Below are 18814 nucleotides of genomic sequence, written 5' to 3'. Positions count from 1 at the left end.
GGAGGCTGAGGTGAGTGGATTGCCTGAGCCCGCGGGTTCGAGACCCGCCTGGGCAGCGAGACCTCATCTCTACAATACATCAAAAATTCAGCCGGGCGTGGTAGCGCGCGCCTGTAATTCCGGCTACTCGGAAGGCTGAGGCGGAAGGATCGCCGGAGCCCAGCGGGCGAGGCTGCGGTGACCGGGGACGGCCACTGCACTCCAGTCTGGGCGACCGAGTGAGACTCCAACTCAAAAAAAAAAAAAAGAAAGAAAGAAAGAAAGAAAAAAGGTAATTCGAGGAAGGAGGGAAGAAAATCGGCAAGGGAAAGGAACTGAAAGCGAGGAGAGGTTAGCAAAGGCCTCCCTTAGAAGGTAACACTAATGATAACGATACTAATAATGTGACCACTTGTGAACCAGTGTGCTACGATATTCACATCGGAAAACCCGTTTAAACTCTCTCCGCTACGCAACGACGCAGGGGCTACTCCTCCTCCCCTCGTACACGCAGGAAGGGCGAAAGGCGCAGAGCTGGGACGCCGATCAATCCTGGCCCTCTTGGCCCTCGCCCCTCCCTCCGGGCCCTCCCCACCGGCACTCTCCCCTTCTCTGCGGAACTCCAAGCGCGCTCACGCTCCGGCGGGGACAGGGTTAACACCGGACGCCACCCAGCGGCCCGAATGGGGCGGACGCAGTGCGCCTGCGCAGAGCGCAGAGCGACGTGGCCGACCCGAGCCCGGAAGTGGCGCTGGGGCTGCTGCAGACGGACCTCCGCGCTGAGCCGCGCCCGCCGAGCCGTGTGCTGCTGCGTGGCGCTCCCGCCGGCGCCGCTATGTTGAAGAAATTCGACAAGAAGGATGAGGAGTCAGGTGAGGATGCCCAGGCCGGGGCCTCGTGGAGCTCGGACCCCCGCACAAGCTCTCGGGACTCCTCCTGGGAGCTCTCCTTCAAGGCCTGCGCCCCGACCCGAAGGCTGAGGCCCAGTGAGGGGCAGGGACTTCCGCGAGGGTCCGCAGCTGGTCAGTGGCAGGCCTCGGAGAACCCGAGCGTGCTCCGCTGTGTCCCTCGCTCGTAAGCTCGGACTGAGATTCTCTGGGTGACCTTGGGCGGGTCACGCCCCTCTCTGGGCCTCAGTTTTCTCATCTATCCGTGGCGGGTACCGGGCCGGGTGCTCACCTTTTAGTTTTTCTGTCCGACCTCTTGGGATTCCCGAGGCCGCTTTGCTGCTGGCCGAACTGGGGCAAAACTTGTGGAGCCAGTGTCCTGTGGCCGGGAGCCCTGACCCCTTCATTCATTTATTCAGCAAACATTTTGAGCACTTACTGTATGCCAGGCACCGCACTGTGTCCCGATACTGCAGTAGAATAAGTGAGACAGTCGGTGCCTGAGTTGGGAATATTGGTTGCAGGCATAGTGGAGGAGACAGACATCAGCCAGGTAATCACATGTAATTAATTACAAGTGTGACTTTGCTATGAAGGAAACCTAGTCGTGGGGAGTTGGTGGTCCCTGGCACACAGGGACTCAGTTCAGTGCGAGTTGCATAAGTGAACGCAAAGCATGGCACCATGAGAGGCACAGAAAAAGGACTGTACCAAGCTGCTGGGTGGCTGTGAATAAATGGTTTGAGGTAGATGAAGCCCCTTTGAAGGAGACTGGCAGGATGTCTGGACAAATTGCAGAGCCTCGGTTGTCAACCCTAGCTTTACTAGGTATACTAGGAAGAGACTTTTTTCCTGTACTTGTGTCTGCGTTTTTGAAGTTCAGAATCACAGCTTGTTTTGTCCATTCTCTTGACTGTAGGTGGAGGCTCCAACCCATTCCAGCACCTTGAGAAGAGTGCAGTACTGCAAGAGGCAAGTGACATTTGCTCCCCTTTATCTTCTGTCACAAATGTTCACCATTGATGCAACTGAAATACTAACATATTCAAAGTGCTAGTTTAAAGAGCGTTGAGGTGCCTGGCATGGTGGCTCACACCTGTAATCCCAGCATTGTGGGAGGCCAAGGCAGGAGGGTTTCTTGAGCCCAGGAGTTCAAGATCAGCTGAAGCAACATAGTGAGACCTCGTCTGTACAAAAAATTAGTCAGATGTGGTGGCACACACTGTATCTCAGCTATTCAGGAGGCTGAGGCAGAAGGATTGCCTCAATGGTGAGCTGTGGTAGTGCCACTGCACTCCAGCTTGGGTGACAGAATGAGACCCCCTACTCCAAAAAAAAAAAAAAGTAATGAGGGAGAAAACCTATTCCTGAAAAGACAGTAAAACTTTGTTCCTGGAGAATGTTCAGTAGGCTTACATTTTGTTGTTGTTCATTGTTTCTCCTTCGAATTAACAATTGTTTACAAAGTACCTGCTAGTCAGTAAGTCAGCACCTCCCTAACTAATATTTAGACAAGATTTCAGGAATTACTAATTGATGAGTAAAGGAAAATCTCTTTACCTAATGAAATTAAGCTTGTTTAGCCTATTTACCCTGGTGTTTCTCAGCTCTTGAATGTACTTGAAGGGACATGAACTAGGCTAGAGTAATATCCTTGATTGCTTTTCCTTAGGCCCGTGTATTTAATGAAACTCCCATCAACCCTCGGAAATGTGCCCACATCCTCACCAAGATACTTTATCTCATAAACCAGGTAATAGGGTGAGGCTTGAGTGGGGAAAATGGTGCTAAGGGATGTTGGGCGTGGATGTGGAAATGGACAAGTCATCATCACTCTTAGGCTGTTGGACAGCCTCTGTTGTAGCTAATGGCCTAGCATCCAACTCTGATATGTTGTTTTTGAGCCTCCTGCAGGCTCTGAGGATCTAGCCTGGGCTCATCCCACGGGAGAGCCATCCTGCTCCCTCGTCCCAAGCTGAGACTTCTTTCTTGGTTACCACAGGGGGAGCACTTGGGGACCACTGAAGCAACTGAGGCCTTCTTTGCCATGACCAAGCTCTTTCAGTCCAATGATGTAAGTGCCCCAGCTCCGACTTTCCAGCTGTGACAGGGTGGTGGGAGGGCCAAGGGAAGCTGGCCCTGCCAGTCAGTGTGGGCTACCTTTGTGTAGATTGGAGGTTTTTTCCTAACTCTGGCTTCTGGCTGAGCTAGGGATGATAGGGCTTTTTCCATCTTTTTCCCAGCCCACACTCCGTCGGATGTGCTATTTGACCATCAAGGAGATGTCTTGCATTGCAGAGGATGTCATCATTGTCACTAGCAGGCAAGTCTTGGTGTTGAACATGGCTCTTCTGATGAGTTCCATTGACAGAGATCGTTTTTTCTCATGTGTATCAGACAGTGAGACTTTTTGGCATTTTGCTGGGTGTTCTGTCTCCCTTATCCATCATTTACTGCTGTCTACTCCATGGCAGTCTCCAGAGTGTGCTGTTTCCCTTTTAATTCTGTGTTCTTGACTTCGGAACAAATCCTTCCTTCTTTTGATTCACACTAGTCAACTGAGCCAGCCTAGAACTTTCACAAAAACTTTCATGAGAACTAAGAAAGAACACAAGAAAAATAGACATAGAAAATCAAGAGGTATGCAAACAGGCTTGCTTACTAAGTACCTAAGTACTAGTTTCTACTTTAGGCTGAATGATTCAGGGGACAAATGTGACTATAGTATAAGCCCTGCTTTTTTTTTAGTAGGTAAACTTTTTTACTTCTGATTGGAAAATATAGTTTATTTAGAAAGGCGGGGGGAGAGAGAGAATCCCTGCTCTTAAGAACTGGGACTTACCACTGCACTCCAGCCTGGGTTACAGAGTGAGACCCTGACCCCCCAAGAAAACAAAACTTGCAAAACTTGGAAGACTGAGGGGGCATGATAGTTCACTCCTGTAATCTCAGCACTTTGAGAGGCTGAGGTGGGAGGATTGCTTCAGGCCAGAAGTTTGAGATCAGCCTGGGCAACATAGAGGCCCTGTCTTTCAATGTGTGGTGGTGTGCCCCTGTAGTCCTATTTATTCAAGAGACTGAGACAGGAGAATCACTTGAACCCAGAAGTTTGAGGCAGAAGTGAGTTATGATCATGCCACTGCACTCCAGCCTGGACAACAAAGCTAGACCCTGCCTAAAAAAAAAAGGCAACCCCTTTGGGTCCTGCTGTGAGAGCTTTTCTGTCTTCTCATTAAATTCTACTTCCTCACCAAAAAAAAAGAAAGAAAGAAATTGGGACTCAGTTTTTTAATTTCTTCTTACTGCAGTCAGTGTATTAAGATAGAGTGTAATATGGTTTATCATGGGAAGTGTGGTGGGCTGTGAGAGCACACCAGAAAAGCACCCAGCTTGATTTGGATCAGGAAAGGCCTCCTAGAAGAATGGTCTGAATGGAATCCTGAAGGATAAGTAGGAAATAGCAGGATAGAGGTGGAGGTGAGGGGTGAGGAGTGTTCCAGGCTGAGGAAACAGCTCATGCAAAGGCCTGGAGAGGTGTGAACTTGGCCTGTTGGGGAACTTCAAGGAGTTCATGCTCGAGGTCACTGTCAGTAGGAAGCTATGGAAATGTTTTAGTGAAAGCAGAGGGGTGACCTCGTCAATTTTTTTTAAGTGCCTGTCTGCATCTGTTTCCCAGGCTGGAGTGTAGTGGCGCCATCATAGCTCACTGGAACCTCCAACTTCTGGCTTCAAGCAATCCTCTTGGTTCAGCTTCCCAAGTAGCTGGGACTATAGGCACACACCACAATGTCTGGTTCATTTTAAAATTTTTAAATTGTTGCCCAGGCTGGTCTTGAACTCCTGGCCTCAAGCGATCCTCCTACCTCAGCCTCCCAAAGTGCTGGGATTACAGGCATGAGCCACAATGCCTGTCCCCTGTCACTTTTGAGTTTCTTAGAAATCCCTCCAGCTGCTGTGTGGAGTTGAGCTGGAGAAGCAAGAGTAGAGGGAGAGCACTGGTTAGATGGCTTATGTAGTAATTCAGGAGAGTGAAGTGATGGGAGCTGGAGAGCAGTGGGCAAGCCCAGGCTCTTTTTGGGGTGACAATACTTTTTCCCTGCAGCTTGACAAAAGACATGACTGGCAAAGAAGACAACTATCGGGGCCCAGCGGTGCGAGCCCTCTGCCAAATCACTGATGTGAGTTATTCTGCCCCTTCACTGCTTCCTGGTCTGTCTTGGTAAAGGCTGTTGGCCTAATCCTTTGTGTGCTTTGGATTGTCCCCATTTCACTGAGCCATGTGATGGGTGAGGGTGGGGGCAGTGTGTGTGCAGAAGCATATGAAAAATGTTTGTTTCCTCTGTGTACTGTCCCTTAGCTCTCCATTCCTGCATTCCTCAGGGTTGCCAAGAACTGATTGAGTCCCTTTCCACCCTGTTTCTTGTACCCACAGAGCACCATGCTGCAGGCTATTGAGCGCTACATGAAACAGGCCATTGTGGACAAGGTGCCCAGTGTCTCCAGCTCAGCCCTGGTGTCTTCCCTGGTGTGTAGCTATAGCTGGGGCCCTGTAGGGGGTGGGGTAGAAAAATTGAAGAAAATACCAGTTACATTCTGTTAGGGGGAAAGAAATATTTCTGTATCCCCAAGTCTGAGCATCCAGTCCTCCTCAGTGAAGACAGCCAGCAAGGGAACTCTAGGTGATTTGAGGAGGGGCCTGGGTGGATGGTCTTGGCCCATCCCTTGGGGTGACAGATTGTTGGAGTTTTGATCAGGCAAGAAATCTTCTGCCAGGGCAGGGAAAGTGAGGGTGGGATCTGTTCTAAGTTTGCCTGTGGTCTCAGAGGACTAGGATGGTGGTGAGGCCCTGGGCTGTGTCTGAGGGAAGACCAAGGACCAGGTCCTGGAGAGGTGATGAGGACAATATCCTTCCTTCTGTCCCTTAACGTGCCCTGTTGCCTGCAGCACCTGCTGAAGTGCAGCTTTGATGTGGTTAAGCGCTGGGTAAATGAGGCCCAGGAGGCAGCATCCAGTGATAACATCATGGTCCAGGTGAGATGTGAGGAGAGGCGTGATATTTATATCCTGGCTTTAATCCTTGTATCATTGACTAGTGGGGAGTCTTGGGGGTATTCTGGGGAAGGATCTCTGGCACCACTTTGGGGTGCTTATGTTAGAGACTGCTTACCAGCTGGTACACAAATATTCAAGTATTTTGATAACCAACTGAGTATATGATGTTGTAGCAAACCTGGCCCAGGCAGGCAGAAAGCCACCTGAATTCAGGCCCTTGCCAAGCTGTCTTTGTTAGCAATTTGTGGAATTGTCTTGGTGGGGCTTCTTCCTATTTAACTCCTCCTCAATGACCTAGGCCAGGTTTTCCTTTTATTTCTCTGAGTCTTAGTTCCCTCATCTGTAAAATGGGAATGAAGGCTCCTGCCTCACAAAGCAACAAGGATTAGCTGAGATAACATGTATAACATCTGACCCATGTGGTGCTTACCTGTCGGTTGCTCCATATGTGTTTATCCATCCCCTTCATCTTCTGTCCTTTTCATTCTTTGAGTGTTTCTTGTCTTCAGGGCCAGCTGTGGCCTCTCAAAACACTTCGAGGGTCAGAGGCGCTTCCCCCATAGGAGGCATGCACAGCTGTCATATCTTAGCCCTCAGATGCTACTCTGTTAGGAAATGGAAAAGAGCAACAAGGATAGGAAATAACTCTGTGGGACTCTCCAAAAGGGGAGTCCTTGGACTTCTGACCCTTCAGACCTAGCTTTGCCAGTACCAGCCATGAGTCCTCAAGCAAGTCAGCAGGGATGAGGCTGTCTACCTTCAGGGCTGTTGTAAGGTAATGTTGTAAGGTTTCATGTCTGAAATGTCCCATGCAGTATCTTAGAACACATGACCATGCTCCAGGCCTGGCTCCCACTTTCTCCCTCTTGAAAGACACCAGGTCTCCCCCATTGCTTTCATGTCTCTGGTGGCTGTTGTCCCTCTTTCCATCTGTATTCACAATGCTTGTCAGGGCCTTTGCTGAAATCGGGAGAGGAACAGGAAGGACAAACATACTTGTGTGGTTTGTTAAGCATTGTGCCAAGGGCTGTAAGTACAGAATTCATTGGGCAATTGTCACAGCCACTCTGTGTGATAACTGCTTCTATGTTTGTCTTAGAAATGAGAAGGCTGAAGCCCAGAGAGCTATGGTGACCTATACAGGCCCATACAGCTAATAGACCTTGGTTTCACATGTCTGTACTCTGTTGCTGTCTTCTGTCCTCTAGTACCATGCACTAGGGCTCCTGTACCATGTGCGTAAGAATGACCGCTTGGCTGTCAACAAGATGATCAGCAAGTTTACCCGGCATGGCCTTAAGTCGCCCTTTGCCTACTGCATGATGATCCGGGTGGCCAGCAAGCAGCTGGAAGAAGAGGATGGCAGGTAACCGCTCTAGTCATTCGTCATCTAGAGGACATGCACTCATCCTGCCACATTGGGTTGCCCCAACTTCTTGCCACTCTGTTCTTTTGTAGCCGTGACAGCCCGCTGTTTGACTTCATTGAGAGCTGCTTGCGCAACAAGCATGAGATGGTGGTGTATGAAGCTGCTTCAGCCATCGTCAATCTGCCAGGCTGCAGTGCCAAAGAGCTGGCCCCAGCTGTGTCAGGTCACTGGGCATTCCTTCACCTAGCCTCACACATTTGTGCCTGCCAGAAATAGGGCCTGGATCAGGGGCTAAAGGAAAGAAACGAAATGTCCTCAATAGGCTGTGATATAGAGTGCTAAGGAGAGAACTTGGCACCTAGTAAGTACCTGTTCTGTGCCAGGCACTATGCTGGGCCCCTCAAGTGCATCACATTTTGGGGTAGGCTGCTTTTTAGTTGCATCTTAAAACTCAAGAGGCTGAGGTAAGGCTCAGGCTCACCGTGGAGTCCATGAGGCTGGCTAGCCAAAGGAGGAGGGCCTAGGAGAGGAATTCAGGATCTATGAAGCTGGTGCATACGCACTGGGGTGAAGGAGAGAGTAGCCCAGAGGGTCGTTCTGAGCCTACATGCTGGAGTCCAACAGCCTGGGTTTTTGCCCCTTACCTGGGGCTAGCCCTTCAGCCTATCCCTCATCTCCATATCTCCCTTTCTTCTCAGAGTTGGATGATAATCATGCCTATTATATAGGGTTATGTAGGGAGAAAACATGTGTGATCTATGCAAATTGCTTAGAATGGTGCCTGGCACCCTGATGAGCAGAGTGTTTGTTTTTTGCTCTTTTTTTTCCTTCTGAGTCAGAGTCTCTGTTGTCCAGGCTGGAGTGCAGTGGCACGCTTATGGCCACCACAGCCTCGACCTGCTGGGCTCAGGCAATCCTTCCGCCTCAACTTTTCAAGTAGCTGGAACTACAGGTTCGTGCTACTACGCCTGGCTAATTTTTGTAAATTTTTTGTAAAGACAGGGGCTCACCATGCTGCCCAGGCTGGTCTTGAACCCCCGGGCTCAGGCATTCCTCTCGCTTCCACTTCCCTAAGTACTGAGGTTATAGGTGTGAGCCACTGTGCCCAGCTGTTCTTTGCTCTTTTTAATGGGAATCTAGCAGTACTGAGTTGTTTTGACTCCTTAGTACCTTGTCTGCATAGGCCCCTGTGCTAGGTATGAGAATCTCACTGTCAGGGAGTAGAAAGCATATGATGAGGTGTGAAGTGGTTGATACTAGAAAATGGGTAAGTTGACAAGTTAGCAAAGGAGAAACTCTCAGTGCTAAACCTGGATTCAGAGTGGGAGAGGAGCACATTGTAGACAGAAGCCAACTAAAACAAAGATGTTATGGCAAGAAAGCTAGATTTGCGGGTCTTTAAAAATGAGTGGGCCTCCTGTTTTTCTACTATTTCCCATAAAGATGGTGTAATCCTGGTCAGGCAGATAGATGGAGTTCATGTTTGGAGATAAGTCTCCCTCTCTCCTTGGAAGCAAACAGAAAAATGAACTCATTCACTGATTGGGTATTTATTCATTGTTATATCCCCGTATTTCCAGGATAATGAAAGACATAAATAAAATCAAGTCTTCATAGTAAGGGTTATCAGCTAGTTGTGATGCACATCTGTAGTCCTAGCTCCTTGGGAGACTGGGGCAGGAGGATCACTTAAGCCAGAAGTTTGAGACCAGCTTGGGCAAAAGAGTCTCTAAGAAAAAAATACCAGAGTTATCTTAGTTTAAGAAAAATATAAACTAAAAAAAAGTATTAGAGCATAAAAGCCAAATTATAAAGAAAGGAAATTGATATTCCAGAGCTTAGTAGTCACATTCACTTCTATGGTTGAGTATAAAATTTAGCTCTGAGCTTTTTGGCAACCAGAGCAAGGGAGAAATATGGTACCTGACATGGCTCTCATGTAGTAATTAATAGGAAATAAACAATTTGTTAAAGAGAGCACTTTGTTCCCCAGCACTCAGTGCTAAGAAGTTCTTTTATTTCCTGTAGACACAACAGAACAGAGGAGTAGAATTTTGCCTCACCATGGTTAAGAGCCCAGGCTGCAGATGCAGGCATTCCTGGATTTTAATTCTGGTTCTGCCACTTACTGTCTGCTAACATAAAGTTACTTTGGTTGCTTTACCCATGTGTACCTCAGTCTCCTTATCTGTAGTATGGGGATGGTAGTGGTAAGTGCTTTCTTGGGTTGTAAGGAATCAGTAAGATAAGACAGGTCAGCTGCTCAGCACAGAGCCTGGCACACTGTCGTCATTCATAGGAACCCCTAGGTGCTCACAGATATTACCGTTTCTGTTCATGTCTCAGGCACCCAGGGCCAAGGGATGTCTCTGCCTTGGTTGGGGTGGGATGTCAGCAGGGAAATGAGCTGAGCAGAGAATTTGAGTCTGGGCAGCTGCCCTGGGTTTTCCCAGCTTCCCAGCAGTGAGGGCAGCCTGCCATGTCTCCCCACAGTGCTCCAGCTTTTCTGCAGTTCACCCAAGGCTGCACTCCGCTACGCTGCTGTTCGTACCCTCAATAAGGTAAGAGTCCAGAGTTGGAGAATAGGGGCCTTGTCTCTTGGGAGTTTCAAGGGAGACAGGCCTGACTTAGCTCCGAGCTCCTCACCTGGTTGGAAAACATGTAGGCCTGGTCACAGTTACTTTCTTCTGGATGGTGAGATGATCTCATCCAAAGGACCTCTGTCTGGGCCAGACCCATGAAGTAAAGTGGTAGAATTGGGGTCCTGTCCTTTTTGTCTCTGTCCTTCCAAAACAGGTTGCCATGAAGCACCCATCAGCAGTGACAGCTTGTAATCTGGATCTGGAGAACCTGGTCACAGATTCGAACCGCAGCATTGCCACGCTGGCCATCACCACCCTCCTTAAGACAGGCAGTGAAAGCAGCATTGACCGCCTCATGAAGCAGATCTCCTCCTTTATGTCAGAGATTTCAGATGAATTCAAGGTACTCAGGACCCCCTGGAACATCCATGGCCCCCAGAGTAAGGAAGGTCCTCTCTCTCTGCTCTCCATCCACAGTCCTTGGGGCTGTTCAGCCTTGAGGGCTCAGAGGAGGCTGGCACATCACCCTGCAGTGGGCTCAGCCTTGGGAAGTATGTACAATATGACCATGCCTTCATCCATATTGTCCCTTTGTACTGAAAGAACAACAGCTTCTAGACCAGTCAATAACTCATTTATTTTTCAAGTATTTATCGAGCACTTGCTATATACTATGTAGAATGTTGGGAGAAGGGAACATAGCACTGAACAAGACGGGTGCCTGTTCTCATGGAGCCTCCTTTCTAGTGATGGAAAGTAAATAGTAAACAAACAGATGAATAGACAAGATCCTTTCAGACATGGGCAGTACAACAAAGAATATAGAAATCCAACAGAGGCTGCCAGCAGAGGCATGGTCTAGGAAGGCTCCTCTGAGGGGGTGACATCTGAGCTAAAACCTGAATAATACCAAAAACCAGCCATGGGGAGATGTGGGAGAAAAGGCAGGAGCAAATCTGTCATGAGCATCATGAGAAAGATGTCTGGTGAGGAGCTTTGGGGTTAGGGCAGGTGATAAAGTCAGAATAGACAGGCTAGATCATATAGGGCCTGTGGGACACGAAAAAGTATTGATTGTAAGGAAAACATTGCAGAGGTGGGTTTTTGTGGGGGGGCAGGTAGTACTTTAAAAATTTTTATTTTGGGCTGGGCACGGTGGCTCAAACCTGTAATCCCAGCACTTTGGGAGGCCGAGGTGAGAGGATTGTCTGAGCCTGTGGGTTTGAGACTAGCCTGGGCAACATGGTGAGACCTCGACTCTACAATAAAATTAATTTTTAAAACAATCAACCAAGTGTGGTCACGTGCACCTGTATTTCCGGCTACTGGGAAAGCTGGAAGGATCGCCGGAGCCCAGCAGGTCGATGCTGGGATGGCCATGAGCATGCCACTGCACTCCAGCCTGGGTGATGGAGTAAGTCTCTACAACTCAAAAAAAAAAAGGAAGAAAGAAAGAAAGAAATTACCACCACAATGAAGATACTCATATATACCATCACCAGAAAAGTCATGTTACCCCTTTATAAGCCATACTCATTCCCACCTCCCCATTCCTAACCTCTGGAGACCACTAATTTGTTCTCAATTTCTTTAATTATATTATTTCACAGCTGTTACAGAAATAGAGTCATGTAGCATGTAACTGGAGAATTTTAGAGCAGATAATAAGATGAGTAATATAATGTAGGAAATTCTATAGCATGGATTATGCAAAGTAGGCAGAAATCTACCTTGCTTTAGAATGCTTTAAGCTAAGTCGACACAGTGAGATTTATATATTAGAAGGGTCCTTCTGGAACAGAGTGGAGGGGCAGGTGGGAGAGGAGACTCAGTAGTTCAGAAGGAGAGGATGGTACCTCTGCCCAGAGTAAGAGGATGGATGTTGCAAGAGCTCTTCCAGGAGTAGAGCCAGTTGGTAGGGCACGGTGTGATGGCAGTAAAAACACGTTGTCTTCTATTTGGGGTTGATAGTGGTGCCCTTGACCAGTTTGGTGGAGAATAAGAGAATCAGGTCTTTGCTGAGCAAAAGGGAAATTGATAATTGTGGTTTCAGAACAGTGGAATTTGGGGTATCCTGGGTACCAGGTGGAATTGTCTGGCAGGTGGTTGGGAATGCAGATCTTGAGCTCAGACAGAAGATAAAGATTGGGAGTCTGTGGCATAGAAGAGGTGGATGAAGCCTTGGGAGAGTTGCCAAAGAGACTGAGAAGAGGGCCACGGACAGAATACCCAAAAGACAAACTTGACAAAAGAGGCACCAGAGATGATGGGTGGGAATGAGGGTGGGTGGTAGGGAGAAAAGCAGGACAGGTGTGTGGAGGGGACTCAGAGACTTCACCCTGAGGTCTAAGTAGAAGAGCAGAGTTTGGGAGACTTAGAGTCTGAGAGTCTGACTCTGGGACTGTTGGGACTGCCATGTGTGTCACCCTGCCCTGGGTAGGCTCAGAGGTTATATGCTCTTGAGCATGATAATGGATTTTCTCTGGTTTCCTTGCCCTTGTGTTATGTCTAGGGTCTGACCTTGACTAAAGAAAGACTCAGTTGGCACTTAGTGAACTGAGTCACTCCACCATAGTGGCGGGACCTGTTACTCACACGTGTCTATTTGACTCAGGTGGTGGTTGTCCAGGCCATCAGTGCCCTGTGTCAGAAGTATCCTCGCAAACATGCCGTCCTCATGAACTTCCTGTTTACCATGCTGCGGGAAGAGGTAAGAGTTGGGGGCATTTGGGGTATGCCAGATCTCCTGGTGCAGGAAATGACCTGTCTGCTTACTTCATGCTCAACTTGGAGCCAAGAGCCTCCTCTTCATGAATGTGCTCAGATTAGCCTAATAACCAGCTAGTTTTCCTGGTGCCTGCAGCCCTTTAACCTCCTTGTGGACAGATGGTATAAATGTATACTTTTGCTAGTAATTACAATAATAATAACATGACTAACCAGCCTGGCTTTAAGGATATGGCAGATGCCCTGAGATGATGCTTGTGCAGAAGATGGGAAAAGGCACATTCTCTGCTTCAGGAGTCTGGTGCAGAAATATTCCAACCTGTTCCAGGAGCTCTAGAGGTGGTTTCCTGTGAAACTAGCGCTAACGCAACATTGGTTCTATTTTTGTTACTCACGTGAATCAGTGATTCACTAATGCCATCTTTCTTGGATGTCTCAACAAAACTGGTTAATTCATAGGAGCAGAAGCAAGTCTTCATGAAGTAGATTTGTTCGCCAGATACTTGATGCATCTTTGACCCAGCCCCAGAGTGAACTCCATGAACCAGACAGTAGAGAAGCCATTGCCTTGGATATCTTTGGGTTTCCTGAGAATATGAGAAGAGAAGGGTACTAATGCATAGTGATCCTTCAACTATGAGCCTGGCACCTTGGAGATACGATGTAGTATATATGGTCTTGCTATCCTCCTAATAGGTCTTGCCATTAGACATTATTTTCTCCCTTTAAGAATTGGAGATCTGAGGCTCAGAAAAAGCAACCTGCCTGTGGTCTCCTGACCAATAAGTGTCTGAGCCAGGGTCTGATCCCAAGTCTATCTGACTCCAAAGCCTGTGCTTCTCTCCTGGACCTCCCTGCCTCCCAGAAAAACACATTTCCATCTAACTGTCAAGAGTAAGATTTTCACTAATTAGAACACAGCAATAATAAGACATGAGACCTATCTTCTAGAAATGGGTCTGTGCTCCTGCATACATGCCTGCCATTCTCTAGTAAAACAGGTGCCAGCAAACCTTTGATGTAGTGACTGAACTTTTCAGGGCCATCAGGCTGGCTGGCTGTAAAACTGATACTGAAAACAGTATTTGAAGGTTTACAGTGCATGTGTACACTTAACAGCTTTATTGAACTGTAATTTGCTTGTTGTACAAATAGTATCTTATGTATTCTTCAAAATAACCCATGAATTAAGCACACGAATGGCTCCTATAATGAGGGTACCCAAAGCTCTGACAAGCAAAGTGGTTACCTGTGGCCATGAGATAGAAGCTGTAATCTGAGAACAGGGGCCAGATTTGACCCACAGACAAGATTTTTTGGGTTATACAGTTTTTTGGGGGTTTTTTTGAGTTGGAGTCTCACTCTGTCGCCTAGGCTGGAGTGCCGTGGCATACTCATGGCCACTCCAGTGTCGACTTGCTGGGCTCTGCGATCTTTCCGCCTCAGCCTTCCAAGTAGCTGGAGCTATAGGCGCGCACTACCATGCCCAGCTAATTTTTGATTTATTGTAAAGACAAGGTCTCGCCAAGTTCCCCAGGCTGGTCTTGAACTCCTGGGCTCAGGCAATCCTCTCACTTCCGCCTCCCAAAGTGCTGGGATTATAGACATGAGCCACCATGCCCAGCCCTGTACAAAGTTTTTAACACTTTGAATTAGTAGCCAGTATAATTAAATCAAGACATTTCATATTTAAAAACCACTTATACCAGATTTCCAGTTTCTCTTGAAAAGCCTAGTAAGATCTGACAACACCAGGCTGAGTAGGGACTTCCCTCTTTAGACGGATGGCACTGTCCATGTTCCTTTGACTCCCATCCAGCCTACTTCCTGTTGCTAAGTTACATGCTGAGGCCTCTGGCATCTCAGTGGCCACTTCTGTCATTAAAGTCTGTAGACCACAGATTTGATTTGGGATCTTCTGATTCTCTGACCCATTCTGCCTCTTAAAAAAAAAAAACTGTGGGCCGGTTCCGTAACTTAGCCTATAATCCCAGCACTTTGGGAGGCAGAGGTGAGTGGATTCCCTGAGCCCGTGGGTTCGAGACCAGCCTGGGCAACTTGGCGAGACCTCATCTCTACAATAAATCAAAAAAATAGCCAGGTGTGGTAGTGTGCGCCTGTAGTTCCAGCTACTTGGAAGGCTGTGGCAGAAGGCTTGCCAGAGACCAGCAGGTTGACACTGGGGTGGCCATGAGTGTGCCGCTGCACTCCAGCCTGGGCAACAGAGTGGGACTCCAACTCAAAAAAACCCCCGAAAAACAAAAACACTGTGGTAAAATATACATAGCATAAAATTTACTGTCTTAATCATTTCTAAGTATATATATAGTTCAGTGACTTTAAGTAGATTCACATTGTTGTGCAACCATTATTACCATCCATCACATTCCATCTTCCCAAACTGAAACTTGATACTCACAAAATACCAACTCCCTATTCTCCCTTCCACCATTCCACTTTATATCTCTGAATTTTACTGCTCTAGGTACCACATGCAAGTGGAATCATATAGTATGTGTTCTTTTGTGACTGGTTTATTTCATCTAATATAATATCCTCAAGTTTCGTCCATCTTGTAGCATGTGTCAGAATCTTCTCCCTTTTTAAAGACTGAATAATTTTCCATTGTATGTATAGACCATATTTTGCTTATCCTTTTATTCATCAGTGGACACTTGGGTTGCTTTCATGTTTTAGTTATTGTGAATAATGCTGCTATTAATATGGATGTACAGATACCTGTTCAAATTCTACTTAATTTTTAAATTGAATTCTATATAATTTTTTGAAGAACCACCATTCTGTTTTCCATCTGCACCACCCATTCTGACTTTTGTTTTATATCAGTTTGGAAGAAAAGTGAGACTTAAAATGTTTCTATTAAACCATCTATTGTTAGAACTGGAAGGCCCAGCAAGCATTCAGTCTAAGCCTTTAGTTTTACATGAAAAAAGGATAGAGATCAGAGATCCAAGTGCTCTGCCTCCAGGTTCTGTGTTTGGACCACTGTCCTTGGTCCTGGTGAGGCTCTCGGTTTCTTTCTGGAGGGAGCAGGCTCCTTGCTCAGCTCGACCTCCTCCTGCAGGGTGGCTTCGAGTACAAGCGTGCCATCGTGGACTGCATCATCAGCATCATTGAGGAGAACTCGGAGAGCAAGGAGACAGGGCTATCACACCTGTGTGAGTTCATTGAGGACTGTGAGTTCACGGTGCTGGCCACCCGCATCCTGCATCTCCTGGGCCAGGAGGGTCCCAAGACCAACAACCCCTCCAAATACATCCGCTTCATCTATAACCGAGTGGTCTTGGAGCATGAAGAGGTCCGGGCAGGTGGGTCTGAACCAGAACTGAACTTGGTTCAGAACTTCTTAGCTTGTTCTTGAGTGAATGTCCCAGTGAAGGGTCCTGAGCACCCAGTGGGAATGCACACACTTGGTGTTCTTGCCTCATAGGCTGTTTTTTATATCGTAGAAATGACCTTAGATATAACTTAGTTGAATGGTTCTTAACCTCTATAATTTGTTGATTTTTTTTTTTTTTTTTTTTTGAGGCAGAGTCTCACTCTGTTGCCCAGGCTACAGTGCAGTGGCTTGCTCACAGTCACCCCAGCATCGACCTGCTGGGCTCAGGTGATCCTTCCACTTTAGTCTTCCAAGTAGCTAGAACTACAGAGGTGTTCTACCATGCTCGGCCAATTTTTTCATATATTGTAGAGATGAGGTCTCACCAGTTTGCCCAAGCTGCTTCGAACCCTTGGTCTCAGGCAGTCCTCTCGCCTCTGCCTCCCAAAGTGCTGGGATTACAGGCTTGAGCCACTGTGCCCGGCTGTGCTGATTTTTTTTTTTTTTTTGAGTTAGAGCCTCACTCTTTGTTGCCCAGGCTAGAGTGCAGAGGCACACTCACAGCCACCACAGCCTCAGCCTGCTGGGCTTAGGCAATCCTTCTGCCTCAGTGTTCCAAGTAGTTGGAACTACAGACGTACGCCACCATGCCTGGCTAGTTTTTTGTGATTTATTGTAGAGACGAAGTCTCATCAGGTTGTTCAGGCTGGCCTCAAACCCTTAGGCTCAGGCAGTCCTCTCGCCTCAGCCTCCCAAAGTGCTGGGATTATAGGCTGAGCCACTGCACCTGGCCTGGTTTTTTTTAAGTGACTTTTTTTAACTTTCAGTTTATGTTCATGGTTGTTGTTGTTTTTTAAATAACTTCTTTGTTGAGATATAATTCACATACCATAAAATTCACCCTTCGATATGTGTGCAATTCAGTGAGCAACCATCCTGTTCTTAATTTTATTTTTCATTTCTATTCTTTTTATGCTCCTACTGTACAGATTTTCTTCTTTCAGCAGTTGATAGTCATTAAATAATTGTTCTTTTTCTCATTTATATTAATCTAAGCCTTAACTACAAATTGAGGCCATTTGAATGCAAAAAGTGAGAAGCCTGACATTGTAGCTGCTTTTGTGGCCTCTCCATGATTAACTTGAAAATAACGGGCTAGGCACGGTAGCTCACACCTATAATCCCAGCACTTTGGGAGGCCGAGGTGAGAGGATTGCCTGAGCCCATGGGTTTGAGACCAGCCTGGGCAACTTGGTGAGACCTCATCTCTACAATAAATTAAAAAATTAGCCAAGACATGGTGGCATGCGCCTATAGTTCCAGGTACTTGGAAGGCTGAAGTGGAAGAATCACCTGAGCCCAGCAGGTCGAGGCTGCGGTGGCCGTAAGCATGCTGCTGCACTCCAGAGTGAGACTCCAACTCAAAAAAAAAGAAAGAAAATAGCCTCTGGAATACTAGAATGGGAGCTACCCCATTTGGCTTCCTTCTCCATTAAATAGATGAAGTTGAGGCCCAGGATGGTGCCAAGATCCACCCAAAGCCATTCATTGTGTTGATGGTGACTTTGGGCTTCTTGGCTCTAGACTTCTTACCCCTGGGCTCTTCTGCCTGAAGACCTAGTCTGAGCACTGGAAGTTCCCTAACAGTGAGTTGTCAGGATGCATTGGGTAAATCACAGTTGCTTCTTTAACACAGGTGCTGTGAGTGCTTTGGCCAAGTTTGGAGCCCAGAATGAAGAGATGTTACCTAGCATTTTGGTGTTGCTGAAGAGGTGAGTCTAGGCCCAAGGACCTGGTAGATGACAGTGTGCCCTTGGGCTAAGTGGCTTTCTTTTGTCTTTTTTTTTTTTTTAACTGAAGTGGGGTAGAAAATTTATACAGCTATTGCTTATAGGAAAAAAACAGAAAACATGAAAAACAAGGTCATGCAAATTCCACCACCTATAGTTAACCTGTTATTTTTTTTTTTCCTTTTTTTTTTTTTTTTGATTTTATTATTGTAGAGATGAGGTCTTGCCAAGTTGCCCAGGCAGGTCTTGAACCCACAGGCTCAGGCAATCCACTCACCTCAGCCTCCCAAAGCACAGGATTACATGCTGAGCTACCAAGCTTAGCTTTTTTTCCATTTTAAAAAACAGCTTTAAGCCAGGCTTGGTGGCTCATGCCTATAATTCCAGCACTTTGGAAGGCAAAGATGAGAGAATTGCCTGAGCCCAGGAATTTGAGACCAGCCTGGGCAATATAGCGAGATTTCATCTCTAGAATAAATCAAAAAATTAGCTGGGTGTGATGGCACACACCTGTAGTTCCAGTTACTTGGAAGGCTGAGGTGGAAAGATTGCCTAAGCCCAACAGGTCTAGTTGACTGTGACCATGCCACTGCACTCTAACCTGGGCGACAGAGTGAGACTTCAACTCAAAAACAGAAACAAAAACAAAACAGCTTTATTGAGAAATAATTCATGTACCATATAGTTCGCCCATTTTAAATATATGGCTTGATGGTTCCTCACAGAGTTGTATATTCACAGAGTTGTGGATGAACTAAAATGTTTTTTAGCATCCCAAAAAGAAACATTATCTCTATTTGTAGTAGTCTTTTTCCACTCCCTCCACCCCTCCAGCCCAGGCATCCACTCGTCTACTTTTTAATCTCTACGGATTTACTTCTTCTGGACATTTCATATAAATGCAGTAATAATATACCCTTTTGTGTGCCTGGCTTCCTTTCACAGTGTTTTTAAGGCTTATTCATATTGTAGCATATGCCAGTACTTATTCCGGTTTTTTTTTTGTTTGTTTTTGTTTTTTTTGAGTTGGAGTCTCACTCTGTCACCCAGACTGGAGTGCAGGGGCCGCTCCCGGTCACCGCAGCCTT

The 18814-nt window shown here is 46.9% G+C and overlaps 1 protein-coding gene across 1 annotated transcript in view; it reads left to right on the top strand.

The window, feature by feature from the left end:
* Window positions 1–753: 753 nt before the first annotated feature.
* Window positions 754–18814, top strand: part of COPG1 (coatomer protein complex subunit gamma 1) — a 30647-nt gene continuing 12586 nt past the window's right edge. The window contains exons 1-15 of the mRNA XM_008066477.2: window positions 754–851; window positions 1786–1838; window positions 2539–2619; window positions 2869–2940; window positions 3110–3189; window positions 4969–5044; window positions 5299–5391; window positions 5811–5897; window positions 7127–7284; window positions 7377–7510; window positions 9781–9848; window positions 10084–10272; window positions 12484–12579; window positions 15682–15925; window positions 17633–17708. Of these exons, the coding sequence (XP_008064668.1) occupies window positions 815–851; window positions 1786–1838; window positions 2539–2619; window positions 2869–2940; window positions 3110–3189; window positions 4969–5044; window positions 5299–5391; window positions 5811–5897; window positions 7127–7284; window positions 7377–7510; window positions 9781–9848; window positions 10084–10272; window positions 12484–12579; window positions 15682–15925; window positions 17633–17708 (1544 nt within the window). The 5' untranslated portion in view covers window positions 754–814. The remainder of the gene's footprint in view (window positions 852–1785; window positions 1839–2538; window positions 2620–2868; window positions 2941–3109; window positions 3190–4968; window positions 5045–5298; window positions 5392–5810; window positions 5898–7126; window positions 7285–7376; window positions 7511–9780; window positions 9849–10083; window positions 10273–12483; window positions 12580–15681; window positions 15926–17632; window positions 17709–18814) is intronic.

This window comes from Carlito syrichta, unplaced genomic scaffold, assembly GCF_000164805.1.
Source record: "Carlito syrichta isolate Samal-C Ts95f unplaced genomic scaffold, Tarsius_syrichta-2.0.1 Scaffold308955, whole genome shotgun sequence".
NCBI classification, from domain to species: domain Eukaryota; kingdom Metazoa; phylum Chordata; class Mammalia; order Primates; family Tarsiidae; genus Carlito; species Carlito syrichta.
The sequence above is the reverse complement of the archived record's forward strand: the minus strand, read 5'-3'. Positions and strand labels throughout refer to the sequence as shown.